This window comes from Camelus ferus, chromosome 19 (genome assembly GCF_009834535.1).
Source record: "Camelus ferus isolate YT-003-E chromosome 19, BCGSAC_Cfer_1.0, whole genome shotgun sequence".
Classification (NCBI taxonomy): domain Eukaryota; kingdom Metazoa; phylum Chordata; class Mammalia; order Artiodactyla; family Camelidae; genus Camelus; species Camelus ferus.
In genome coordinates this window covers 18,435,058-18,457,949 of record NC_045714.1, presented here as the reverse complement: position 1 = coordinate 18,457,949, position 22,892 = coordinate 18,435,058, and the positions used below count along the sequence as shown (strand labels likewise).

At 47.4% G+C, this 22,892-nt stretch overlaps 1 protein-coding gene across 1 annotated transcript in view; it reads left to right on the top strand.

Annotated features, from left to right (window-relative positions):
• Positions 1 to 22,892, top strand: part of CFAP61 (cilia and flagella associated protein 61) — a 257,985-nt gene that overhangs the window by 134,186 nt on the left and 100,907 nt on the right. The window contains exon 18 of the mRNA XM_032461749.1: positions 9,706 to 9,833. Within this exon, the coding sequence (XP_032317640.1) occupies positions 9,706 to 9,833 (128 nt within the window). The remainder of the gene's footprint in view (positions 1 to 9,705; positions 9,834 to 22,892) is intronic.

Here is a 22,892-nt window from a genome sequence, read left to right as displayed (position 1 = left end):
TCGTGCGCTCCAGCTGGCTTGCAGGACATGCAAGTGTGCATGGAAAAGGGTCCAAGAGTGAAAATAAAGAAATGCTGGGGAGACAGCCAGCTTGAAAAGTGGCCTCCGTGGAGCAGCACTCACTCGGACAGGAGATCTCAGGAAAGTGAGCTCCTCCTGCCCCGGCAGAGGAACCGAGACCTAAACCAGCCGAACAAATAGCCATGGACCCAACCCGAGCACGCAGCCCGTCCCCAGGAGAACAGAAAGCTCCCATCTCACTCCGCACCCAGAGGCACCCAGAGGCACCAGAGGTTTTCCTCCCTCCCCACCTGTCCCCTCCATGTCTGCTTCCCTGGGCCCGTGCGGGACCAGTCTGCCTCTGAGGACATCATCTGGAAACGCATGTGTGGAGACTAATCTGTCCTTCCGTGGGACGTGTCCCCTTCCAGACCCGCACACGGGCTTTTCCCTCCCATCCGGAGAGTTGTTCTTGCCCTTGTCCACCTGGGGAACATCTTATATTCATTCTAAATCCCACATCCGCTGCCGCTCCCTCCATGAAGACCTCCCTGACTTCCCGCCATCATGAGTCCAGTGAGTGCTCGTTCTTCTAATCCGCTCGATCCCAGGTGGGTTTGTTACACAGTCATAGCTCTCTGACACACTGCCTTTATCACACACACTGCCTTTTATTTGTTTACATGTCTGTCTGCTGACCGAAGGAGAATTCCTTAGACAGGAGCCATGCCTGATTCTTACCTCAGCCCTAAGGCTGCTGCTAGGTGCGTGGCAGGTGCTCAGTGTGAATTTGCTGAATTGAAATTTTCGAATTAAGCTCTACATCAAAGCAGATGGGAGAATTTCAGGCATCAGGATTCTGAATAAATTATGCCAGTGCCCTCAGAATCACTCCACGTATTCAGCTGCCTTCTCCACCAGCAAGTCAGACCGGCCTTGTTGCTAGAATATTGATTTCATACAAACATTGTTTTCCCTGGTATTGCTTCTCACACTGGGGAAATGACTCTTTGCTACAGAAACTCCTTGTTGTATATTTGTAAGTTGCTTCTATGGGAATGAAGGCAGATTCCAGTCTATTGCCAGGATATTTAATGTGAAATATTTTAAAGCCTGTGGCTGATCATCAGCTGTTCTCGCACCCCTGGTAAGCCACGGGAACCACCCTTTACGAAATGGGATTGAAAGAGAAGGATGGATGACCCGAAGTCCTCTCTCTTTAATCTAGTAATGTCCAGACAGATGACACCTCACACATTCCCCACAAACATTTTTTTAGGAAGTGAACACAACCAACAGCACAACTTTTTTCACTTAGCAGAAGTCTCAAGAGAATAAACTTACCTCCGATCGTTTCCTATATTTCTCTGATTCATTACCTGTCATTAAGGCATCCAAATTCCGTACTATAAACACACACACAAGTGCATGTTGTGTTTAATACATGGAGGCCCATTTTCACCCTCAGACGCCTCGAGGAAGACTGCCGTCATTTCAGACGGGCACTGTTTCGCAGGAAGAATGCCTTCCATCGCCTTGGAATTGGAGTGTTTGCGAAACCTCTGAGGCCATGCCTTCCTTTCATCCCATTCCAGGCGGCTCTTTCGTGGGCGTGTGGGAGCTGAGAATGGCTGGGCAGCTGGATGTTAAGTCAATGAATTCTTTCAGGAGACACGGATATCATATAGTAGCAACCCGTAGCTTTCAGAGCAACGCAGGGCAGCTCACTGGTGCCGAGAACCATCTCCCTGCGCGGATCTGCTTCCTGCCTGCCTTTCCCCGTCTGCTCACCCCAGAGTGTGTGGCCGACACTGTACCGAAAATGATGCGTGGACCCTAACGGACAGGATCCGCTGGGCATGACGTGGGGGCCCAGAGGATGTTTCTAAACACGTGGCATCACTCCCTCCAGGTGGGGAGAGAGGGCGTGGAGCCAGTTCTGGGTATCCTGGCGCGTGTGCTGGCCGGCCCCACGCTGTGGATCTGTGGGACTCCGTGTCTGAAAAGCCAACGGTGCATCTCCCTCACCAACATTCAGGTATCGCATCAAAGCCATCACGTTCCCGATGATCACCTGAGCTACTTGTTCCGGCTGTTATTTAATTAAAACCCAGTGAACTTAATCACCTTTATCAAATCTAAGATGTCATTATTATAAGACTGTACCTTTCTGTACCACTAAGAAAAAAACACGGCCAATTAAACTGTGACACAGTGTCTTCAGGAGAGCCCTGAACGGAATAGGAATCAATCGTGGAAGTCTTACTGCTTTGAAATGTCTCTCGTCTATTCAGACAGGAGAGCCAGTCTACATCCCCAGCAGCTGCATTGTTTGCCGTGTGATGGGAAAAAAATTTTGCATGTGTCTCAGAACCAGAATGTGACACAGCTTCATCTACTTGTAGGTACCTGTCATCCTTTATTTGTTCCTGTAAGGCACTTGATTGTTGCATTGCAAGAAAATATGAAATTACAGCCATTCCTCCAATGACTAACATTTGCTTCGCTAATGTCAAATTTGCACCCTGCCGCTCGGTTTCCGGGCCTCTTTGGGAACACAATAAGTGTTCATTTCGATGCCAAATCATGCTGTAATCTTTTTGAAGGCGTTGTCAGCAGCAGTTAAACTCAACACGTGTTGTCACATAATGCACATGACTTTCCGGAAATGATGACAGTACACAGCCATAACCAAGTCACCCGTGCCCAGAAAGGACAACTGTGTCACTGCCGACACCTGACTGATCCCAGCGGCTGAGATGGCATCGTGCATGAGGCTGATTTCAGGGATGCTGATGCAGGGAAAAAATGCATCCTAGAACTGAATGTCGTGGGATGGCAATAGCTTGAACTTTTTAAAACCTTTGCAGAATAATGACAATTGCCAGGTGGGAATTATGGGTGTAGGAGGGATGGGGAAAATGGAGTTTATAAGAAAAATGCAAGTTAAGCGAATTTTCTTATTGAATTATAAAGGCTTAAGGAATGACAGCAAAGACCATGCATTACCTCCAATATCCATTCCTTCCTTTAGCCTTAGTAATGGAGTCTCAGTTTTATTCAAGGCAGCAATGCACCCAACTAAGAGAATATGTTTCTCAGCCTACCTTGCATCTGACTTGACGGTATGACCCAGCTTTGGCCACTGAGATGGTAATAGAAGTAGTTGGAGGGCCATTTTGAGAAGGCAGCTTGAAGGAAGTGGCTCACTGGAAAGAGGGCCCTTTTTTTCTTTCCTCCCTTCTACTTCCTGCTGCCTGGAATGAGGACATGATGGCTGGATTCCCAGCAGCCATCCTGGGCCATCCATCCTTGAGGATGCAAGCCTTGCACTAGGATGGGGAGCTAGGCAGGTAGAAGTCTGGGTCTTTGATAAGTTTGTGGCTCTGTCTCCACAGCCCTGGGCTGTGCGTTTCGAGATTTCTTTTGCAGAAGAGAGAAATGATCTTCTATCCTGTTAAAGCCACTGTTTCCCGTTTAAGCTGTGTTTTCTGTTGTACCCAACCCTACCTGAAACAGGAATCTTCTTTTTTCAGCTGGGATTCAAGCTCCCACTGGTTGCCCGGAATCACGTGAAGAATGAAAAGGAATTAAAGGCATCATAGTTCTTTAAAGAATCCTTCATGGGTAGTGTTGCTAATAATTTTGCAGAGGCCAAATTCATGCCTCATTCTCTTCCCAGACCTTTCCTGAGTGCCCGGAGTGTGCCTGGGGCAGCGGCAGGAGTGCTGCGGTGAGCCCAGCCCAGCCTCGGCCCCACGTTGCACCGTTTTCAGTGTGCCCGTCCCCGTGACAGGAGAGACAGCCCGAAAGGGTCCTGGAGTCATCGTCACTCTCCGCAGGTGACAGAGACAGAACAGTGTGCATTTTCCCAAGGGCTGGAGCTGCGGAAACCGTTAGCAGCGAGCTGCCCTTTCCCTGACAAAGAGAAAGGTAAGAAAATCCTTCATAAAACGAGGCTTAAAACCACGGCACTGTCTTGACAGCCCCGGCTCTTCTGGGGCAGAGGTGACGGACTTCCTATCATGCTCTTGAGTCCTTTTAATGATTTTCGCAGAAAGGCTTTTCAGAGTTGCATTTTGGATCTGCGGAAGAGCTTTGCGACTTACTGATCCTTGTTTATGCGTCCATATCTCCCTACTCTTTACTTACGTGGTAAATATTGCGATACTTTGCCCCAAAGAGGTCAACTTATGAACTTTGACCTCTGAAGCTGACACTGATTTTTATAGCGCTGTCAACTGGTCATTATTTACTTTGATCAAATTGGGAAACGGGGCTTCTCAAAAAGAAGAGAGAGAATGGAAAAATCATAGGGAGAAAAAAATTACATTTATAAAGCAAAAATAGGCTTATTAAGAATTTCAGAAATCCTACTCCTAATGGCGCTGACTCTTTCCATCTTCCATTTCCTTGCATGGACGGAGCTCCTTTGAAGTCGTTGGCAGCTTTCTGTAAGGAAAACCATCTCCACGCGGGTGTGGGGCTGAAAACAGAGCGCCTTGTTTTGCCCTTTTAAAATGTGTTTTTCGAAGATTTGCCTTTCATATTGCAGATGGGTGAGAGGATGTGCAACTTTACCGCGTGTAACATCTTTGCCTGCAAAGCTCCAAGTATTGGTGGGCGTTTTTTAATGAATAGTTCCCATGTTTGCCTGCTGAGGAAGGCAGAGGTTTGTGTAATTTACTTCCATTTTACACCCGAGGAAACTGATATTTAAGGAAAAGAGGCTCAGCATTTCAACCAGTAGCAGAATTAAGGAAACAAGCCCAAACCTTGCCACTAGGCTAATGATGCCCGGTCCAGTGACCTTGGAGGCTGAACGTGACCCCCAGATGAAATGGTATCGTTAGAAAAAGTTCACCACACATGTTGTTACGTCCCATTTCAGTGTGAATTGGGTTTACTGTGTGGGATCATTTGCATCTATTTTGACTGTTTCTAGTTCAATGGACTGTTTATAATTTTAGAAACTTCTGATTTGGGATCTGTTGTTGAAATTGAGTTTCATAAATGCTTTTGTTGTCATTCCAACTCATTTAAAAAAAATTGAGGGGGAGGGGGAGGTAAATTAGGCTTATTTATTTTGGCAGAGGCACTGGAGACTGAACCCAGGACCTCGTGCAGACTAAGCACACACTTGACCACCAAGCTGCACCCTCCCTCCTCATTCTAATTCATTCTAAGTGTACAACAGACACCAGACCAGAAGGGGAAACACAGAACTCAGGTCTACGTATATCAGATAAAATATATTTTGACCGATTGTTTGTACACACAGGACAGTTAACAAGCATGCAGAAAACTCAGAACTCTGTGTTATAAGGTCTGTTGATAAATGTATGTGAATCACAGCATAAACTCACGTGAGGATGCACGCCAGTATCATTTTTACTAAAAAGATCAAACCTAATCCGAAGTAGATCTAATTATGTCTAAATCATTTGTTTGGTCATTTAAGCAACTGGAAAAGAACCAAGAGAAATAATTTGAATCAGTAGAAATTATGTCAACACCCTTTTAGAAGGGCTCATGGAAGGCAAAGTCAGCATGTCGCATGTCTGTTTTCTCACCATTTATTGAATGTCCAGCAATGTTACGGAAGGACTTGTGCAGAAACAAACCAAAAATAAACTAGAACAAAAGGGCCTCAGAAAACAAAGATGTAGCCCCTGACCTCAGAAAGCAAACCGTCTAGGTGGAGGGCGACAGACAGACCTGATGAATGAAGGGAACAGACCTCCTGGGCGGCTCACGCATTCACGTGTACATGGTGTTTTGTTCCAGAAGCTCGTAGGAAATTGCGAACAAATAGGTCAAAACTTAAACATGTGCTCATTTCTATTCCTTATTTTCTCATCTCAACAGCCCCCCACCAGACTTCTATCATCATTTCCCTCCAGGTCCTGCGTGCACCCCCCTCCCCCGCGCTCCCCCTCCCCCCACCTCGAGCCCAGCCCTCGAGTTTCCCAGCGGGGAATCCCGTGTTATCTTTCTTTCCTCTCCCGTCTAAGGGATGGAACTTAAAGCTTGGGTTTCAAACTCACTGTGAGAGCCATAATCCATCTTAAGGAACATCTCTTTTAGCCCTAAAAGGTCAGCTTATGCGTGATGCATGGTTTATTCCTTCTCGCTGGGGTACCTGTTGTTCTCTATATTTAAAATCATCCTTTTGTCTAAAAAGGCTGACTTCATGTCATTAGAAAAATAGAATCATAAACGTCTCAAAAGGCCATGGAGGTAAGAATCTGATCTCTCACCCATAGTATCGCTGGCACAGTGTCTAGTTAAATAGCTTATAGAGACGCCTCTGTTTGATTTTTGGTAATTTACCATCACAAGGGATATTTAATTTCTGTCTATAAAATATGAGTCAATAGATAATGGCTTTTATTTTTGCTCTACTATTAAGGAAATAAAAAACAAAACCAAAAATCTAAAACAGGGCCTCCAGTGCCCGGGACATTTTTGGTAGGTGATCAGACCGAGTAGAGGGAAAGCTGGCTGGGCTCGGCGGGTCTTCCATGTCTGCTTTTCTTGGCTGTGAAAACGTGTAGTTTGAAGGAACATGGAAGTGGACACATTCTGCTCTCCTCCCACGATGCCTCGCACCTCCGGCTTCTGGGCAAAACAAGCCCTTTGTGAAGCAGCAGAAGCAGTTTTCATTCGCAGTTGTCACTGGAAGACATTTCCAGTCTGGAAAGAATTTTTTTTTCATGATATTTAAAAACCATCTATCCTAACAAAAGAAAAAAATAATGCGGCTTTTTCAGGTCACTTTTTCATACCTGATGATGAATCTGTTTTTAATTACAGCCTGGGCACAAAATTGGGTTTCTTGAGAATCACTGTGGCGTCCGATCACCCTCCCGAGACGCCCACCACCGTTGGTGCTGATCTAACTCGACAGACACCCGAGGCCACCTTGTGTATTCAGCGGTTAGGAAGGTGATTTCTGAGGCCTGGCAGCTGTCGGTGTTGAAGCTATTGTGTGGAAAACAAAGGCCATTCTGTTCTGTTCCCCAGGCCTTTGTGTCGTTGATTCAGGAGCCGTTTTGTAAATGGGGTTTAATTCTTTACCAGGGAATTTCATTACTGCCCGTGTTTCGATGTTAGCATATGCTTCCGGACAGCAGAGGCGAATGTCTGAGCACACCGCCTGTGGCAGGAATCTTGGGTTCTGACCTCTGTGAGGATGCTTGCATCTTACGTCTGTTCATTAGACCTGCGATTGGATGCCATCATCCCGCCACCTCGGCTTCCTGTCCTCTGAACTCTGCACCACCAGACCCAGTCTGCTGCCGCCACCCCTGCCTTGGGAATTAACCAGAACACAGTACACGGTGGCACCCACGTGTACCAGCATTGACTGTTTCCTTGCAGAATTTCTCATCGGCCTGTCCCGGGAAATTCTCACGGGACCGATCAGTCATATTTGTTTGAAGAAGAGATACTCACTCTTTAACCTAAACTAGAGACATTCATTATTGTCATTTAGAAAGTTGATCAGTTTGGGAAGGTTTTAGTTGCGTGGAAAAGAAACAAACCAGCCTAAACAATCGAGGGAACACAGTGGGCTGCATCTTTCTCCCCAGCTGTGCCTCCCCCCCGCCCCCCGGGGCTGTGCCCTTGCTGTGTGCCTCTGAGGGTCCTCCCACTACAGGTGAGACTGCCTCCCCAGCTCGGCGGTGTTGGACTCAGCCCTGCTTTGGCCAGGCTCAAGAAGTATTGCTTATTCTCTTTTACCCTTGTTGCACTGTTACCTTTGCCTCGAGAAGGATAGCCCCAACTCTCTCTCATCAAAAGAGATAAAAGAGATGTGAGGCCAGTCTGGAATCTGCAGGCTAGAGCCAAACCCAGATGAATCCAGCCGACATCAGCCTTCTTCCAGCTGACCCAGTGTTACATGAGTGAGAATAGATGGCAGTTTTTTCAAACCAATGCATTCGGGGTGGTTTGTTACACAGCACTGTTTTGGCAACAGCTGACTGATATTTATTGCTCATGTAGCTGAAGGTAGCATGGGCTTCAGGTCGGGTTTGAAAAGAATTCCCGTTCTGTTGCATTGTGATTCTCTTGGGGCTTCACTGCAGGATGGTTTCCCTCTTGGTGGCATGATGACTGTACCACTTCAGGCTTCATATCTATACCTCATACCGTCTGGAAGGCAAGAGGCTTTTCTTCTTATACCATCACACAGAAGCCTGGGGCTTCACTCTGATTAGGCCCGCATATGTCACATGTCTATTATGGGCCAACGAGGGTAGGATTATGCGACTTGGTTTATGTCAATCAGAGTCCCCTCTTAAAGATGCAAGAAGGTTCTGTATTGTCCAGAATCCACCATGTGCCTCGTTAGAAGTGGGAGTGGGGGTGAAGCAGATGCCGAGAGGCACCAGCAATGCAAGTTATGGAGACAGTCTAAAACCTCCAAACTTTGTTTTGAATTTCTATTAATACATTATAATCAAGATGCTTTTCTAGCTCCATGTTACTGGGCTAGCTAGAGCTAGAGAGCGGGCATTTATCCTCTAGCTTACACAGGTTGACCTGGTAAATGGCAAAGCACGTGGCCACAGCCATGCTGCCGTAGGCACTGGCGGGTAGCTGGTAGCTTAGTTTTCTATAGGACTTTGCCATCGGCCTGCTGGACTTCCAACTCCTAATATCTCAGGAGTTTAAGAAAATTAAAAATAATTTGAATCTACTAGAATTTGAAGATCTCTGGCCTAGAGAATGAGTTAATGCTAATGGAATGAGAATTTAACCCAATGGGGTGCATTGGAGCAGATGTCGCTCCACTGACTTCTGGGTTCCATTGCTTCTGATGAGAAGTCAGCTGTCAACCTTGTTATTGTCCAGGCATCACAGTAAACATCACATAAAAATGTGTTGAATTTATGAATTAAAAAAGAACCAAGGTCTTCCAACACAATCTAACATTCTTTCAAGAGCACCCCGACCACCTCCTTGTAAAACCTTCCTTTGTACCGTTCATGCTCCCACTGAAGCCTCTGCAGGAAAGTGAGCCAAACGAATCAATTCAGGTAATTTTTTCAAACCTGGACAATAAAATGATCTCCAGTTACTTTCTGGGCTTCTGAGAGTCCTCCGAGGCCCTCAGTTATTCGAAAGACTGAACAACCCTTACTGTTCAATATGTTTTTGTCATTCAACATGTTTGTCATTTTACGAATATTTCTCCACACCCCCTGTGCACAAGGCGCTGTGCTGAGTAGTGTGAGAAACGGAGAATTGGAGGTGAGTTAGTACCTGGCGTCAGGCACCCAGCTCCTGAAGTCTGATTGTTCAGGGTTTCAGGGGGACCTTGGACAGAAGGGAAGATGGGGCCTATGATAAAACTATAGATTCTCAGGGAGCAGCTTGTCTATCTTCTTGTGTAGTTACCTTATCATCTGTAGTCATAGGGGGCCTCAGTTCTATATGCAACATCTGTCAGCAATAAGACAAAAATGATCTAAATCAAGAATTTGATGTGAACCAGCCTCGGTAGTAGGTGTATTTCCATATTCTTACCTGAGTTTTTTAAAACTGCCTTCCCGTCAATTTCCTCAGGGCTGCGCACGGGCACCCTTCACTTTGATTTGCTGGTAATGTCCTGGCTACATAATCACCATTTTGGGAGTGCAGACTCAACTACGTTTTCCTCAAGGCCCTTTTTCTCTTTGTATTTTTTTTTTCCAGGTGAGTTATGCCTTGAACCATACGAACAGAAAACTAACGTTGGAACCGAAAATAACTATCAACGCCAAGATTGTCGTGGTCGGTGCATCCAGCGTCGGAATTTCCTTCCTAGACACACTGGTGTTCTGGTGAGTTGTTTTACTTTATTTATTCGCTTGTCTTTAAAGGGTTCTTTCTCTTCCTACACCTGAGAGGGTCCCTTGAAAGGACAGACCCGAGTTGTTTTGCTATCACACATACCTTGCCTATGTGGATAAATGAACCAGTGGAACATTCTAGATCGGGGTTGGCCAACTATGGCCCCCAGGCCAAATCTGGCTTTCCACTTGCTTTTGTAAATCAAGCTTTATTGGCACACAGCCGTGCTCCTTTATTATGTGTTGTCTCTGTCCCCTTGATACAGAGGCGGACTTGAGCAGCTGGGGCAGAGACTGTGTGGCCTGCAGGCACTCTGACCCTTTCAGAAGAAGTTTTCCAGCCCCTGCTCTATACCTGTACTCCCCGTATCGAGCTGGATTGTGAGCATGGCTGAGAGCATTTGTCAAAGACGTAGATTCCCAGGCCACACAGACGTACCGAATCAGAGACTCCCAGGCAAGGTCCTGGGACTCTGTGTGTTAGCAGGTGCTCTGTGGGATCAGGAGGATTTGGGAGCCAGGTCTGACTTTACGCGTCCCGAGTGGGCTTTCAGAAACAGCAGGTGGGACAGGACCTTTCCTTCAACTCCTGCATTTTGGGTGCCAGGGACCAGAGTAAGCCCCTGGGAAGCAGGTCTGTGCATCCCATTAATGTGCTTTCTGCTACCCTCAAAGCACTGCACAGTCTCCTTGAAGAGCCCATTTTCCTGACAGGTGCTTCCTGAGGATGCTCAGCTTCCCCAGGCAGCTCCCCTAGGGCTCCGCGAACTCCAGCCCCTCTTTCCCGGGAGGGGCCCTGGGGCGCTGTCCAAGAGCTTGGGCTTGCCACCTGGCAGCGCCACCACCAACCCAGAACCCTCAGTGTGCGCCTGGCTTCTCTCAGACCCAGTTTCCTCATTCATTTTTTTTTCCATTTTTTGGGGGGGGATATAATTAGGTTTATTTATTTATGATTATTATTTTTTAAATGGAGGTGCTGGGGATTGAACCCAGGACCTCGTGCATGCTAAGCATGTGCCCCACCAGTAGGCTATACCCGAGCCCCCCACTTCCTAATTCATTGTTCAAAAAGTGTCATAGATGTTTTTTAAATTTTATTTTTATTTATTTTTTCATTGAGATATAAATTGATTTACAATGTTATACATGTTTCAGGTGTACAACATAGTGATTCACAATTTTTAAAGGTCATAGTCCATTATGGTTATTTTAAAATATTGGCTGCATTCCCTGTGCCATATAATATATCTTTGTACCTTATTTATTTATTTATTTAAAATTTTTTTTTATTGTAGTTGATTTACAAAGTTAGTTTCAGACGTACAGCAAAGCAATTCAGTTATACATAGACATACATGTATACACACATATTTTCATATTCTTATAAGTTATTACAAGAAATTGAATATAGTTCCCTGTGCTACATTGTAGGTTCTTGTTGTTTATCTAGTTTGTATATAGTATTGTGTATCTGTTAATCCCAAACTCCTCATTTATTCCTCCTCACCCTTTCTCCATTGGTTATCATAGCTTGTTTTCTATATCTGTCAGTCTATTTCTGATTTATAAATAAAATTTGTATCATTTTTTAGATTCCACATATAAGTGATATATATTTGTCTTTCTCTGTCTGACTTACTTCACTTAATATGATGATCTCTAGGTCCATGTTGCTGCAAATGGCATTATTTTATTCTTTTTATGGCTGAGTAGTACTCCATTGTATAAAGATACTACATCTTCTTTCTCCAGTCATCTGTCAATGGACATTTAGGTTGTTCCCATGTCTTGGCTGTTGTAAACAGGGGTGCTGTGAACATTGGGGTGCAGGTGTCTTTTCAAATTATAGTTTTCTCCAGATACAAGCCCAGAAGTGGGATTGCTAGATTGTATGGTAACTCGACTTCTAGTTTTTTAAGAAACCTCCATACTGCCCTCCACGGTGGCTGCACCAAATTACATTCCCACCAACAGTAAAGGAGGGTCCCGTTTTCTACATACCCTCTCCAGCATTTATTCTTTGTATAAAAGTTCTTTTCATAGATGTTTTAAAAGACCCTGACTTTGGGGAACCACAGACTCCTAAATTAGGAGAATGCAGTTTTCTCTGGATCTTTTTGCTCAGGATCACATGAGGAACTTTAGCTACTGTTCAAAACTGTAGCTACTAACAGGTGAGTGGAAGATGGGGAAAAACATCCCCATGCGACTCCTCCAGAAGGCGTCGAAGTGTGAGGGGCCAGGCAAGGAAAGGGCTTGTCCCTGGGGGATATGGAGACGCGCTGACTCCAGGTGGTCATTTTGCTCATTTGACGTCACATTTAACCAGAGGAAGATTTTTTCACTTTCCAGCCAATTTGTTCAACTCTCCTCAATTAATCAGAAATAAGTCCCATGTCATCATTGAAATCAGCACTGAGTTCACGTGCTTTAAATTTTGCGATCGGTCTTCAGCAGTCTTTCATTGCAAGAAAGGAGTAATGTGAAGCAGCCAGGATCATCCGTTTTTCTGCGCAGGCCGCGCTGTAGTCGGAGGACGTCCTTTGTCCTGACGGGTCTCTTCACCTGCGACTCTGAACGGCGCGCCGTGTGCAGCTGTTTCTGAGCAATGAACGATCCGGCTGGAGCTGTGAAGTCACAGCAGTCCAGGAGTTATCATAAACAGGTCTTACGTCTTAATTTAGCTACATACCTAGTCATTATGTCTTACTTGAAACGATTCCATTAAGACATACACATATAATTTTCTTTTTTGTGGAATCAACTTAGATTTAATAAAAGCAAGTATAAATTTTGATATAAGTACTTGGTTGATTAAATTTCTCAATCAGACAGACCTTTTTAAAGCATTTTAAAGTACCCATAATTCTCTATCATTGTCACACAGATTACATAAACTAAAAATAGACCGCTGTCAGTTTACAGATCTCTAATCCTTAAGAGAGGAAATCGTTTTCTCATTATTTTCTCTCATTATTTCAAATTAGCAATCTCCATAGTAACCCGCTGCATATTTTACTTTACCAGTTTTGCTGCCATTTGAGCTAGATTTTATAAATGATTTGAGCTCGAATGAAATTGAAGAAATGCAGTTTTCACCAAACACGGGCCCCCAGTGAGGATCAAATCCACATTTTGGAGGCAAGATTTAGGGAAATCGCCCTCCTTATGCGCCTGCACGGCATTATTAAGCTCAGCTGGGGCACCCTAGTTCCTGGAAAATTCATCTGAGGCCCAGGACAGCAACCCCTTTTACCAGCAAATCTGGTAATCGTGTCATCCAGTGATAAATCAGACGCAAGTCTTTATTCTTACGTTATTACATGCCAAAAAAAAAAAAAAATTACAGAGCACCTTAGGTCTCCTCTTCAAAGGCACCAAAACAGTCCATGCATAAACCCTTTGCCCTTGTCACACTCTCCCTCCCCCAGGTGCCAAGATGCCACTGGGGGCGTTGATGTGATTTGCCCAGAGTAGGCGCCACGTGCGGAGGGGGTGTTGACTGGATGTTTTGGGGTTTTTAGTGCAACCTGCTGTCTGGTCCTCAGCCACTCCCTGGCCACAGCTGCCCCTGTGGGGACACACCTTCTTGTCTGGTCATCGGGGCTGTGGGTCGCCCAGTGTCTTCTTGTCCCTATGAGAGCAAGGCCTCCTGGGCCCTCCAGGGCCTGGCGACATGGTGACAGGCGTTTTCTAGAGACACACACCAGCCACCCTTGTGGTTCTCTCCGTCCTCCTGGCCCTGGTGAGTCCTCCAGCACTGGGCTGAGGGGCCGCCCTGCCCTTGGACTTTCTGCAGGCCCTCCCGAGGGCCCTGGCTAGCTGACACAGGAGGGGAAGGGTGCCGGGGACGCAGGGGTGGATGCAGGGTGGAGGTGAGGCTCAGCTGGTTTGTCCTCACACCCAGGTCTTGAGCGTTTGTCTTCTGAGGGTGCTGTGCCCAAGCCACTCCTCAGGGAGCGAAGGAGGGAGCGGGTCCAGGCCCCTGCCCTGTGGGCACACCCGCCCTGGCCTCCTTTCCTCATCACCTGCCTTGCGGGGGTGCGCACCCCCACGGTGGGGAGCAGAAGCTGGGCAGGGGAAGGACAGTGGCACAAGAACCAGGGTGGGGGAGCTCCCTTGGGGTTGGGGGCGTGGAGGAGGCAACCACCACTCTTGCTATGGAATAGAGGGCAGTGAATGGCAGGGAAAAGGCAACACTTAAGACACTTTGCTGTGAATTGTCTGTGTTTCTCATCATGCCCAAGGCATCAGGTGGCAGATCTGAACTATTTAAAAATTGCGGTTCTCACGATTGATAGGTTGGGCTGCCTGGCTCTCTGGGACAGAAAGGTGTTGACTTGGACAGTGGTGTTTCATGTACATATTCTTTTTGATATTTCTATTAATAAGACTTCTTTAAAACCCCAAACACTGGTTTTTGGCGGAAAGATCTTGGCCCCCTCTGCTGTGGTCCCCCCCACCCCCCCACGCTGAGGTGCCCTCACAGTAGGAGCCCCACCAACCATACCACAGGTCTAAAGAAGGCCTGGATCGACAGCCAGGAGGGGAACCTGTCTCATCCATCGAGTAAGTGCCGTTTCCTGCAGGAGAGCTTTGCAGTGAAGCCGGAAAGCTCTTTCCAGAAAGCAAGGGGCCTCCTTCCGTGTAGCTCAGCCGGTCATGTTTGTACCAGTTGCCCTGCACACCCGCTCTAGCCCTGCTGAGCCCCCCAAATGGAATGCTTGGACTATGTCAGGCTTTCTAAAAAGAAATATGGAAATGCTACACCAAGAAAGGGGCAGGAACCGGATCTAGGAACCTGTTGGGTTTTCTGTCCCTCTTTACTCAAAAGTTGGGTCTGGACTGCAGCAGGACCAGCGTCGCCTGGAAGCCTGTTAGAAATGCAGAATGTCAGGCCCCGCCCCAGTCAGTGTCCTAAATAGACACTGTAGACACTGTATTTTTATTTATTTTATTTTGTTTATTTTAAGTAGAATAGCTTCTTCCCTGTCTCTTGGGCATCAGCTCATGGAGCTGAAGCTGCTACCGTTTTATTCTGTTTCGACTGGTGTCTCTCTACACTCCCGTGTGTTGCGTCATCACTCCGAATTATGGAGCAGCTCCTTTTAATCCATCACTTTAAAATCTTTCCTAATTCGATTCCGATGTAAAGAATCTGTTGAAGAGCCTGTAAGCGCGTCCCGGGATGGACGACAGTGTCCGCGCGCAGCCCCGGGCGGTGTCCCCACGGCCCCGGTTACGAGGCGACGATGCGCTTCGTGCGCGGAGAGCACGGCGGGCGGGAGGGCGGTGCAGGCCTCCCCCGGCCTCCGCTTCCACCGCGGGAAGAGTTTTCTCAAGACAGCCACCAGGTCGCGGATCCCTCATCCGGTGGGCGTGTTGAGGAGCGAGCAGGGCACGTCTGTGTGCGAGGCTGCGGCTGCAGCCGGACGACCGTGACTCGTGCCGCCGGCCGCGTGGGACCACGGCCCCCGGCGCAGCTGCCAGGCCTGGCTGCGGCAGCCGGGCGCTGGCGGCTTAATTAGGCTTTTTATCTTTACGCTGGTCCGAGGACATCTGAAGCCTTCAGTGTGGCCTGTCACTGATTAGGTGGCTAATTAAATAGTCCTCGCTTCCTTGCTGATCTCAGAGCTAACCCCCCACGAGCAGGTTGGTGGCTATCACTGCTCCGCACTGTCGGGCTCTGCCCATGGACTGATGGGCGTGCCGTCTCTCCCGCTGCCCGTTTGGTACCAGGGAGAGGCAGGATGGCGACCAGGCGCATGGCACGTGCCTTGGAGCCGGCGGAGAGCCACGGGGCGGGTCACATCGCACCATATTGTCACGTTGGCATCACCATGGGGCCTGTCGGGGCTGATGCAGGGGCCCCTCTGATGGCCTGGGGGGCCAGGGGAGTGGGGACAGTTTTGTGTCAGGCTCAGTGCCCCAGCCTCCCCAGGCAGAAGGACCTGAAATTCTGCCTCCAAAAAATACTGCCCAGAACTCTGCCTGATGTCGCTGATCATTGTCCGGTTTCCTAATCTGATTCCAATATTTAAATGTACAGGCAGACTTTCTTTTATTGCATTTTGCAGATAATGCCTTTAAAAACCTTTTTTTTTTTTACACACTGAAGGTTGTGATCGCCCTTTGCTGTCAGATGATGGTTAGCATTTTTTAGGAAAAAAGGTATTTTTTAGTCAATACGTGTACGTTGTTCGTTGAAATGTAATGCTGTTGCGCACTGAATAGACTACAGTGTAGCGTAAAACATAACTTTTGTATGCCCTGGGAAACCCAAAAAACTCCCGTGACTCACTTCATCGCGATATGTGCTTTATTGTGGGTCTGGGACCGAACCCGCAGCGTCTCCCGGGTGTGCCCGTCACTAACGTGAAGTGAAAGTATCTTCATTCGCGGACGTGATTCGCTCCTGCTCACTTCCGGATGACTTTTCTCATTTCCAGGGACTCACTTTGCAGACTCCCAGAACAAAAGAAAAGCAGGCCTCTGTGAGCCGGTCAGACCTTTTTTTGGAATCAGCTTATTGTCACTTTTTATGGGCTCGCTGTGAGTCTCTGGGGTGAAGGATGTTAAGTAGGTCGTGCGCTCTTCTCGATGGCACAGAACAGGCTAGGGCCCTTGCATCGAGCCGCCGGGAGCCGTCCTCTCGGGAGAGTAGCACTTGGGGCCACCGTGTGAAACCCAGACTGGGCAAGGCCATCTCCTGAGCCGAGATTTGACCTCTCACTGTAGTTCTCTGAAGACTCCTTTCAAACAGAGCTGACCAGAGTCTTCCCCACACTCCCAGCTGAGTCAGCTTCCCAGACATCAGGGTTTATGTTGATTTACTCTCCCTATAAACAACAGATTGTGACCATTCCAGATTCTACTATTCTGTACATCAGGGGGAGGGGGGAGGGGTGTTATAAAAAGACAGCTTCCTGGGTCCCTGTTACAACTCAGTAGAGCTGGGCTGGGCCCTAGGAAGGTATATTTTTAGCAGACTCTCCAGGTAATTCTGACCTGCAGCTGGGTTTCATAGCCACTTATGTAGACATTTCCGCAAACCTGCAGTCTTACCTGTAAGGAAACCTATTTCCTCCTGTGACTGCTCGTTGTAACTGAACCCTTTTTATGGGCTGGTTTTTCCCAGCCATATTTTCTAATTCTCAACAAATCATGTAACTTCTAAGACACATCATTACTTCAGGGCTTGCCAGGCGTAATTATTACCGTATCATTAAACATCGCATAGCTGAAATCTTCACTCCAAGTTGAGAGCACTTACATGCTGAATTGGACCTAGCAGAAGGCTTCCTGCTTAAACTGTTCACCAGTAAGAATGAGGCCCAAGAAGATGTGTCTGCCAAGCTTGAGGAGACCTGCCCTCGTGGCGTTAGCAAAGCCTTCGTAACCACCAGCATTTGTGCAAAACGGAAAACCCTCCCTCAGCTTCCCCGCCCCGACTGGAAGCGGTCTTACTTGCTTCTGAATTCCCACGATGCTTTGTTTTCCCAGCCCCGTGGAATAATGGATTTCGTCTTGTACTTTGCCATCTCCTGTGTGCGAAGGCTGTCTGACTCATCCTTTATAGCCGCTGTCTTGTATATGCTCCAGGGACAAGTGTGAAATATTTTTGCTTCAAATACAGCGAGATGAAAACATCATACATCTTTTCCCATAAGTCTTAAGGTAAAACTCAGTTTCATTTTAGCCTTTTTTGCCAGAACTCCCAAGTTTTCTTCTTATTTGTTCAATAGATGTTTCAAACATGACACTCATTTTCTCTTTCAGTAAGGATTTATATTTCACTTTGATTCAGAGATACATACGCTTTTCATCTGAAATCCTGACTCCCCAGATCTTCCCCCCAACCCCTTACCCTGGCTACCAGCCCCTGCCCCAGTTATGCCCAGTTGTGCCTTTTTGTCGGGTCCAGTGCTGACTCGAGATTCTTGCCCCGGGACACAAGCCTGGACTCGGGCAGGCTTAAGAGGCTTGTTCCTTGGCCTGTTTCCCCAGGCTCCGTCCCGGTTCCTACTGGGGTCTCAGCAGGGAAGCCACTCAAGGTGGCGCCCGCCCCAGGAACACTCCACCCCTTCTAGAAGTGCTCAGAATCCTTGACCCCACGCCTCTGTCCCTCTGGTCTCCTGGAGGTGCCCTTACCTACAGCGTCGTGGCCACGAACGCAGCTGCTGTGTTATTTTTACTAACACAACAAAAATGAAGTAAGTAGCCAGCGATGTCCAGAAATCTCTTTTGTGATCTAAGCAGGCAAACTAGTGCTGAAGTCAGTTAAACACTTTTCAGGTAAAAACTACATTCTCTTCATTGGTTCTATGCTTGTCATAAACATTTCATTGTGGTTTGCTTTGCCCTGTATTTTCCCTCTAATGTTGGAAATTCATACAGCTCCTGACTTTTATTTTGTGTATTTTTTGTTGTTCTGAGTGTTTTTATGTGCTTTCTGAACTCGTCACCTCTGTGGAGATAAAAATCACTCCCACGAGACGCAGAGAGTCCATCTGCCATAACTCCTGACTTTTCAATCCTATCATTTTATCATTAATTTTGTGAAATTGTGTGGTATCATTGAACCAAATTAAATCTGAGTTATTCTTGATTAGTAAAATGCACAGTTAGGTAGAATGTCTTTCTTGAGCTGAGATTTACTGTCACTTGGCAAGTATTTTTGTCATTGTTTTGAAGAATTCAGAAAGCAGAGATTTTAGTAAATTAAAATGTAACCTTTAGATTGATGTGGGGGAATTATTTTCCCTCTACATTATCTGTGTGTTCAAATAAAAGCATTAATGAGAACAGTTAGTAAACCCCTTGCTTTGGTTGTCCTTGCTATGCCCCCCCTCCCCCCAAAAGCAAATCAGCAAAAACGTAAAAATGAAACAGAATGAGCATTCACCTCGCCGCCTGGCAGGTTTCTAACGCCCAGAAGGGTAAGCGACATGGAAAGTGTTTATGTTTCTTTTATCATGTTCACCATAAATTGGCCGTGTGCCCCTCTCCGCTTGGAGGGTGAGCATGTTTAGACCTAATTTGGTAGCTGTCCTCCCGAAGCCGGGAGTGAAACGCAATGTCTCTTACTCATTTCCCTGGACACTCTAATCCCGCCCTGCTTTACAAGTATCTTTGAGCTGTTCCTTCCTTTGTATCCACAGCAACGAGAAATCCCCACTGGAATTATCTGCTGTGAAAATGCAGGTGTGCTTGTTTAGTGTTTCACTGGCCCGAGCACTTCACTCCAGCTTTTGTGTGTGTTCCACGACACGGTGACCTCTGATTTCAGAGCAGAGGGCTCACAGGATGTCAGATTCTGCTTGTTTACCTGAAGCCGCCGGCATCAGATCTGAGACCACGCTTTCACTGAGATGCCGCTGTCCTGCGTCTCGTCTGTCCCGGGTCCAGACCCGAGATTCACCCGTGACCTGCTCTTCCAGGCGCAGGAACTTCTCTGAGTATTCAGCGGTAGTCACGATAAAAGTCCTCAGTGTTTCATCTCCATATTTCATCCTCAGAAGAGCTGAAATGCATTTGTACGTTATAAATGCTGTGATTTTTGGACCGATACTCTTAGATTGTTATAAATGTAAGAAATGAAATGTTTGGGTGCTTCTAAGTCAGATTTCAGAGATAACTATCACAGCAAAGATGGGGCTGGAGGAAAGAATGGAGGTGCTGATGGTCGCTTCGTGTAAAGCCGTGGAAGCGGCTGGGAGCCTTCGGAACAGCAAGAGGGTGGGTGTCACAGAGGAGCTTGGGGAGGCGAGGTTACGCCCCGCCACCAGGGCCTGATAGGCCACGCTCGTGAATTTGGACTTCATATTTTGGTTGCAAAAATAGTTAATGTTCATTGGAAATGTTCCACGCAGCAGGCCGTTATCTTAAGCATCTCACAGGTACCGTTTCACTTAATCCTCACGGCGCCCCTGCGAGGCCCCGGGCTCTGTGGCTCCCACGTCACAGGCTGTGGAGCCGAGCCTCAGAGGGGTTAAACAGCCCGCCCGAGGTCAGGGAGCTCGAGGGGGCCGCAGCCTGGAGGCCGGCGGCCGGGCGGCGCGGCCCCCGAGCCCGCGGCCTGAGCCGCTCTGCCCTGCTTCCGCCGAGGGGCGCGGCAAACTCGGGGCCCTCACGTCCTCTCACTAACCGGTGCGCTCTTGCTGCCGCCCGCTTACAGCGCTGTGCCGGCTGCTGGCCTGCAGCGCAGCCAGCCAGTCCTGCACGGACCCTTATGTCTTCCTTCACGCATTCTCATGGGGCCTTGAAAACCAGGAACCACTGAGATTGGATTTAATTTAAGAGTTTTCCAGTAGCCTGTGTGAGAGCTGGGCCGCAAAGGGAGACTCCTTCCTGGGGGACTGGCCCTGCGGCCGTTCTCTCTGGGCGGGAAGGTTCGCTAAGGCCGCGCGTCCCAGGAACAGTCGGGCATTCAAAAACTGCTGAGGTAAAAGCGCCTGGACCCGGCGGCCAGTTGTGGGAAGGGAGCAGGCGGGTAAAGGTCTGCTGAGGTTGGCTCCCCAATTTTTTTTTAATTAAAAAAATTTTTAGTTGAAATACAGTCAGTTTACAATGTTGTGTCAACTTCTGGTGTACAGCACATGCTTCAGTCATACAAGAACACACATACATTCCTTTTCATACTCTTTTTCATTATAGGTTACTACGAGAACCTGAATATGGTTCCCTGTGTGTAGGACCTTGTTGTTTATTTTATATATAGTAGTGTGTACCTGCAAATCCCAAACTCCCAATTTATCCCTTCCCACCACCTTTCCCCCTAGGGCACCCACCATAAGATTGTTTTCTATGTCTTTGAGTCTGTCTCTGTTTTATAAATATGTTCATTTGTGTCAAATTTTTTTTTTAGATTTCACATATAAGTGATATGATATTTGTCTTTCTCTGACTTACTTCACTTAGAATGGTATCTCCAGGTCCATCCATGTTGCTGCATATGGCATTATTTTATTCTTTTTTATGGCTGAGTAGTATTCCATTGTATAAATATACCACATCTTCTTTATATAGTCATCCGTTGATGGACATTTAGGTTGCTTCCATGTCTTGGCTGTTGTAAATAGTGCTGCTGTGAACACTGGGGTGCAGGTGTCTTTTCCAGTTAGCGTTCCCTCCGGATAGATGCTCAGGACTGGGATTGGTGAATTGTATAGTAACTGTATTCTTAGTTTTTATTTTCCATGAAATTCAAAAATTTTTATATTATTTAAATTATAATTTGGGACTTGTCAAAGTTATGTTTCATAAATCTTTAAGAAACAAACCTTTTTTTTAAATTGGAGTACAGTCAGTTACAATGTGTCAACCTATTTTTAGTTTTTTAAGGAACCTCCGTGCTGTCCTCCCCAGTGGCTGCACCAAACTGCATCCCCACCAGCAGTGCGGGAGGGCTCCCTTTGCTCCGCAGCCTCTCCAGCATTCATCGTTTGTGGACTTTTGAGGGATGGCCATTCTGACTGGTGTGAGGTGACACCTCATTGTAGTTTTGATTTGCATTTCTCTGATAATTAGCAATATGGTAAATTCTTAACTTGAGAGGTGGTCAGTTGCCTGTGCCTTTGGTGGAGAGAAGGGAGGAGGGGACAGGGCTGCGAGGGCCTTTGTTTGGACACGTGCTGACGTGGGGTGCCCGTGGAGCGGCCGTGTTGGGACTGATGCACATTCGGTTTCTCGGAGAGCTGCAGTGTAAGGGTGGTAATGAAGTCGTGGGGTTGACAGCAGCTCCAGGGGAAGCGTGGAGAAGGGTAGATGGGCTGAGGAGGAGAAGCTGCTGAAGAAAGCAGCTAGAAAGGAGAACCTGGAGACAGTGCTGTCCCTGGCAGCTTGTGCCCTGTCAGGAGCGCCTGGCAGGGCCTCCCCAGGGCCCTGCTTGCACCCTTTCCTCCACCCCTTGCTGCTCAGGGTTCCCGTCAGCAGTGGCGCCTCACCCAGCATTGCTGGTCCCTGGATGACTCCAGAACCCTGCACACACCACTGCTTCATTCTGTCCGACCCTGGGGAGTCAGACATCTCCTTCCTGCCTGGACCCTGGTTGATACAAGGGTCCTCCCTCATCCCCGCCCACCTTTCCTTTATGAGTCAATGAATAGAGACTTCTGGTTGCCTCCCAGTATTTATTCTGTACTTTGTCCTTGATTTTTAAAAAACCCTGGGCAGTGTGGTTCCTGGAAAAACTACTGTTTTTCTTCAAAAAACCACATTTTCTAGCCTCCCTTGCGGCCACATGTGGCCGTGTCACTAAGTTCTGCCTGCCAACAGAAATATCACGTGAGACTTTCAGGAAAGCTCCTTAATGGGCAGCCCTTCTTAACCCATTCCTCCTCCCTTCTGCCCGTAAGGTGGATGTAGGATGTGACGGCTGGAGCTCTAGGAGCCACCTTGGGCCTGAGGTGACCTTGAGAACAGAGGGAAACACCGAGAAGCAGAGATGCAGGGTCGTGGCCCCTGCAGACACCCTGGCTCCACCTTATCAGCGCTAGGCTGGTTACTTCCAGGTTTCCTAAGTGCAGCGGAAGAGAAGCTTGCTGGCATAGGGATAGGGAGAGACAGGAGGGGAAGTTGAGGAGACGGGGTTCATGGGAGACCCTTCTCTTCTGAATCAGGGGGACATGGAAGACCCCCTTGTAGATGCGTCCAGGGGAGGCAAGAAGGGAAATGGAGGTGGGGGGGTCTTCTTGCCAGGGGGCTGGTTTCTGTTTTCCTTATGATACGGGAGAATGAGGAAGGGACCTTGAAACATCCACAGTGAAGAATGCAAAAAGGATTTGGCTAAAAAGAAGAAGGGTGGAAAACTGGTTCCTTTGTAGATAAAAATTCAGAAAAGGCCCCTCCCCCGATCTTTCGGAGAAATCTCTAATTGCACAACAGCATACTTCAGGGTAAGACAATGTGGTAATTCGGCAATTTACAAGTCATTTGACAAGTGATCCACATTGTTAGATTAAATTATTCAGAGACAAAGAGATGGTTTTTGCAGTAAAAGATAGAGCTGGGTAATTACTAAGCCTTCTGTTCACATAGAGATGTACAAAG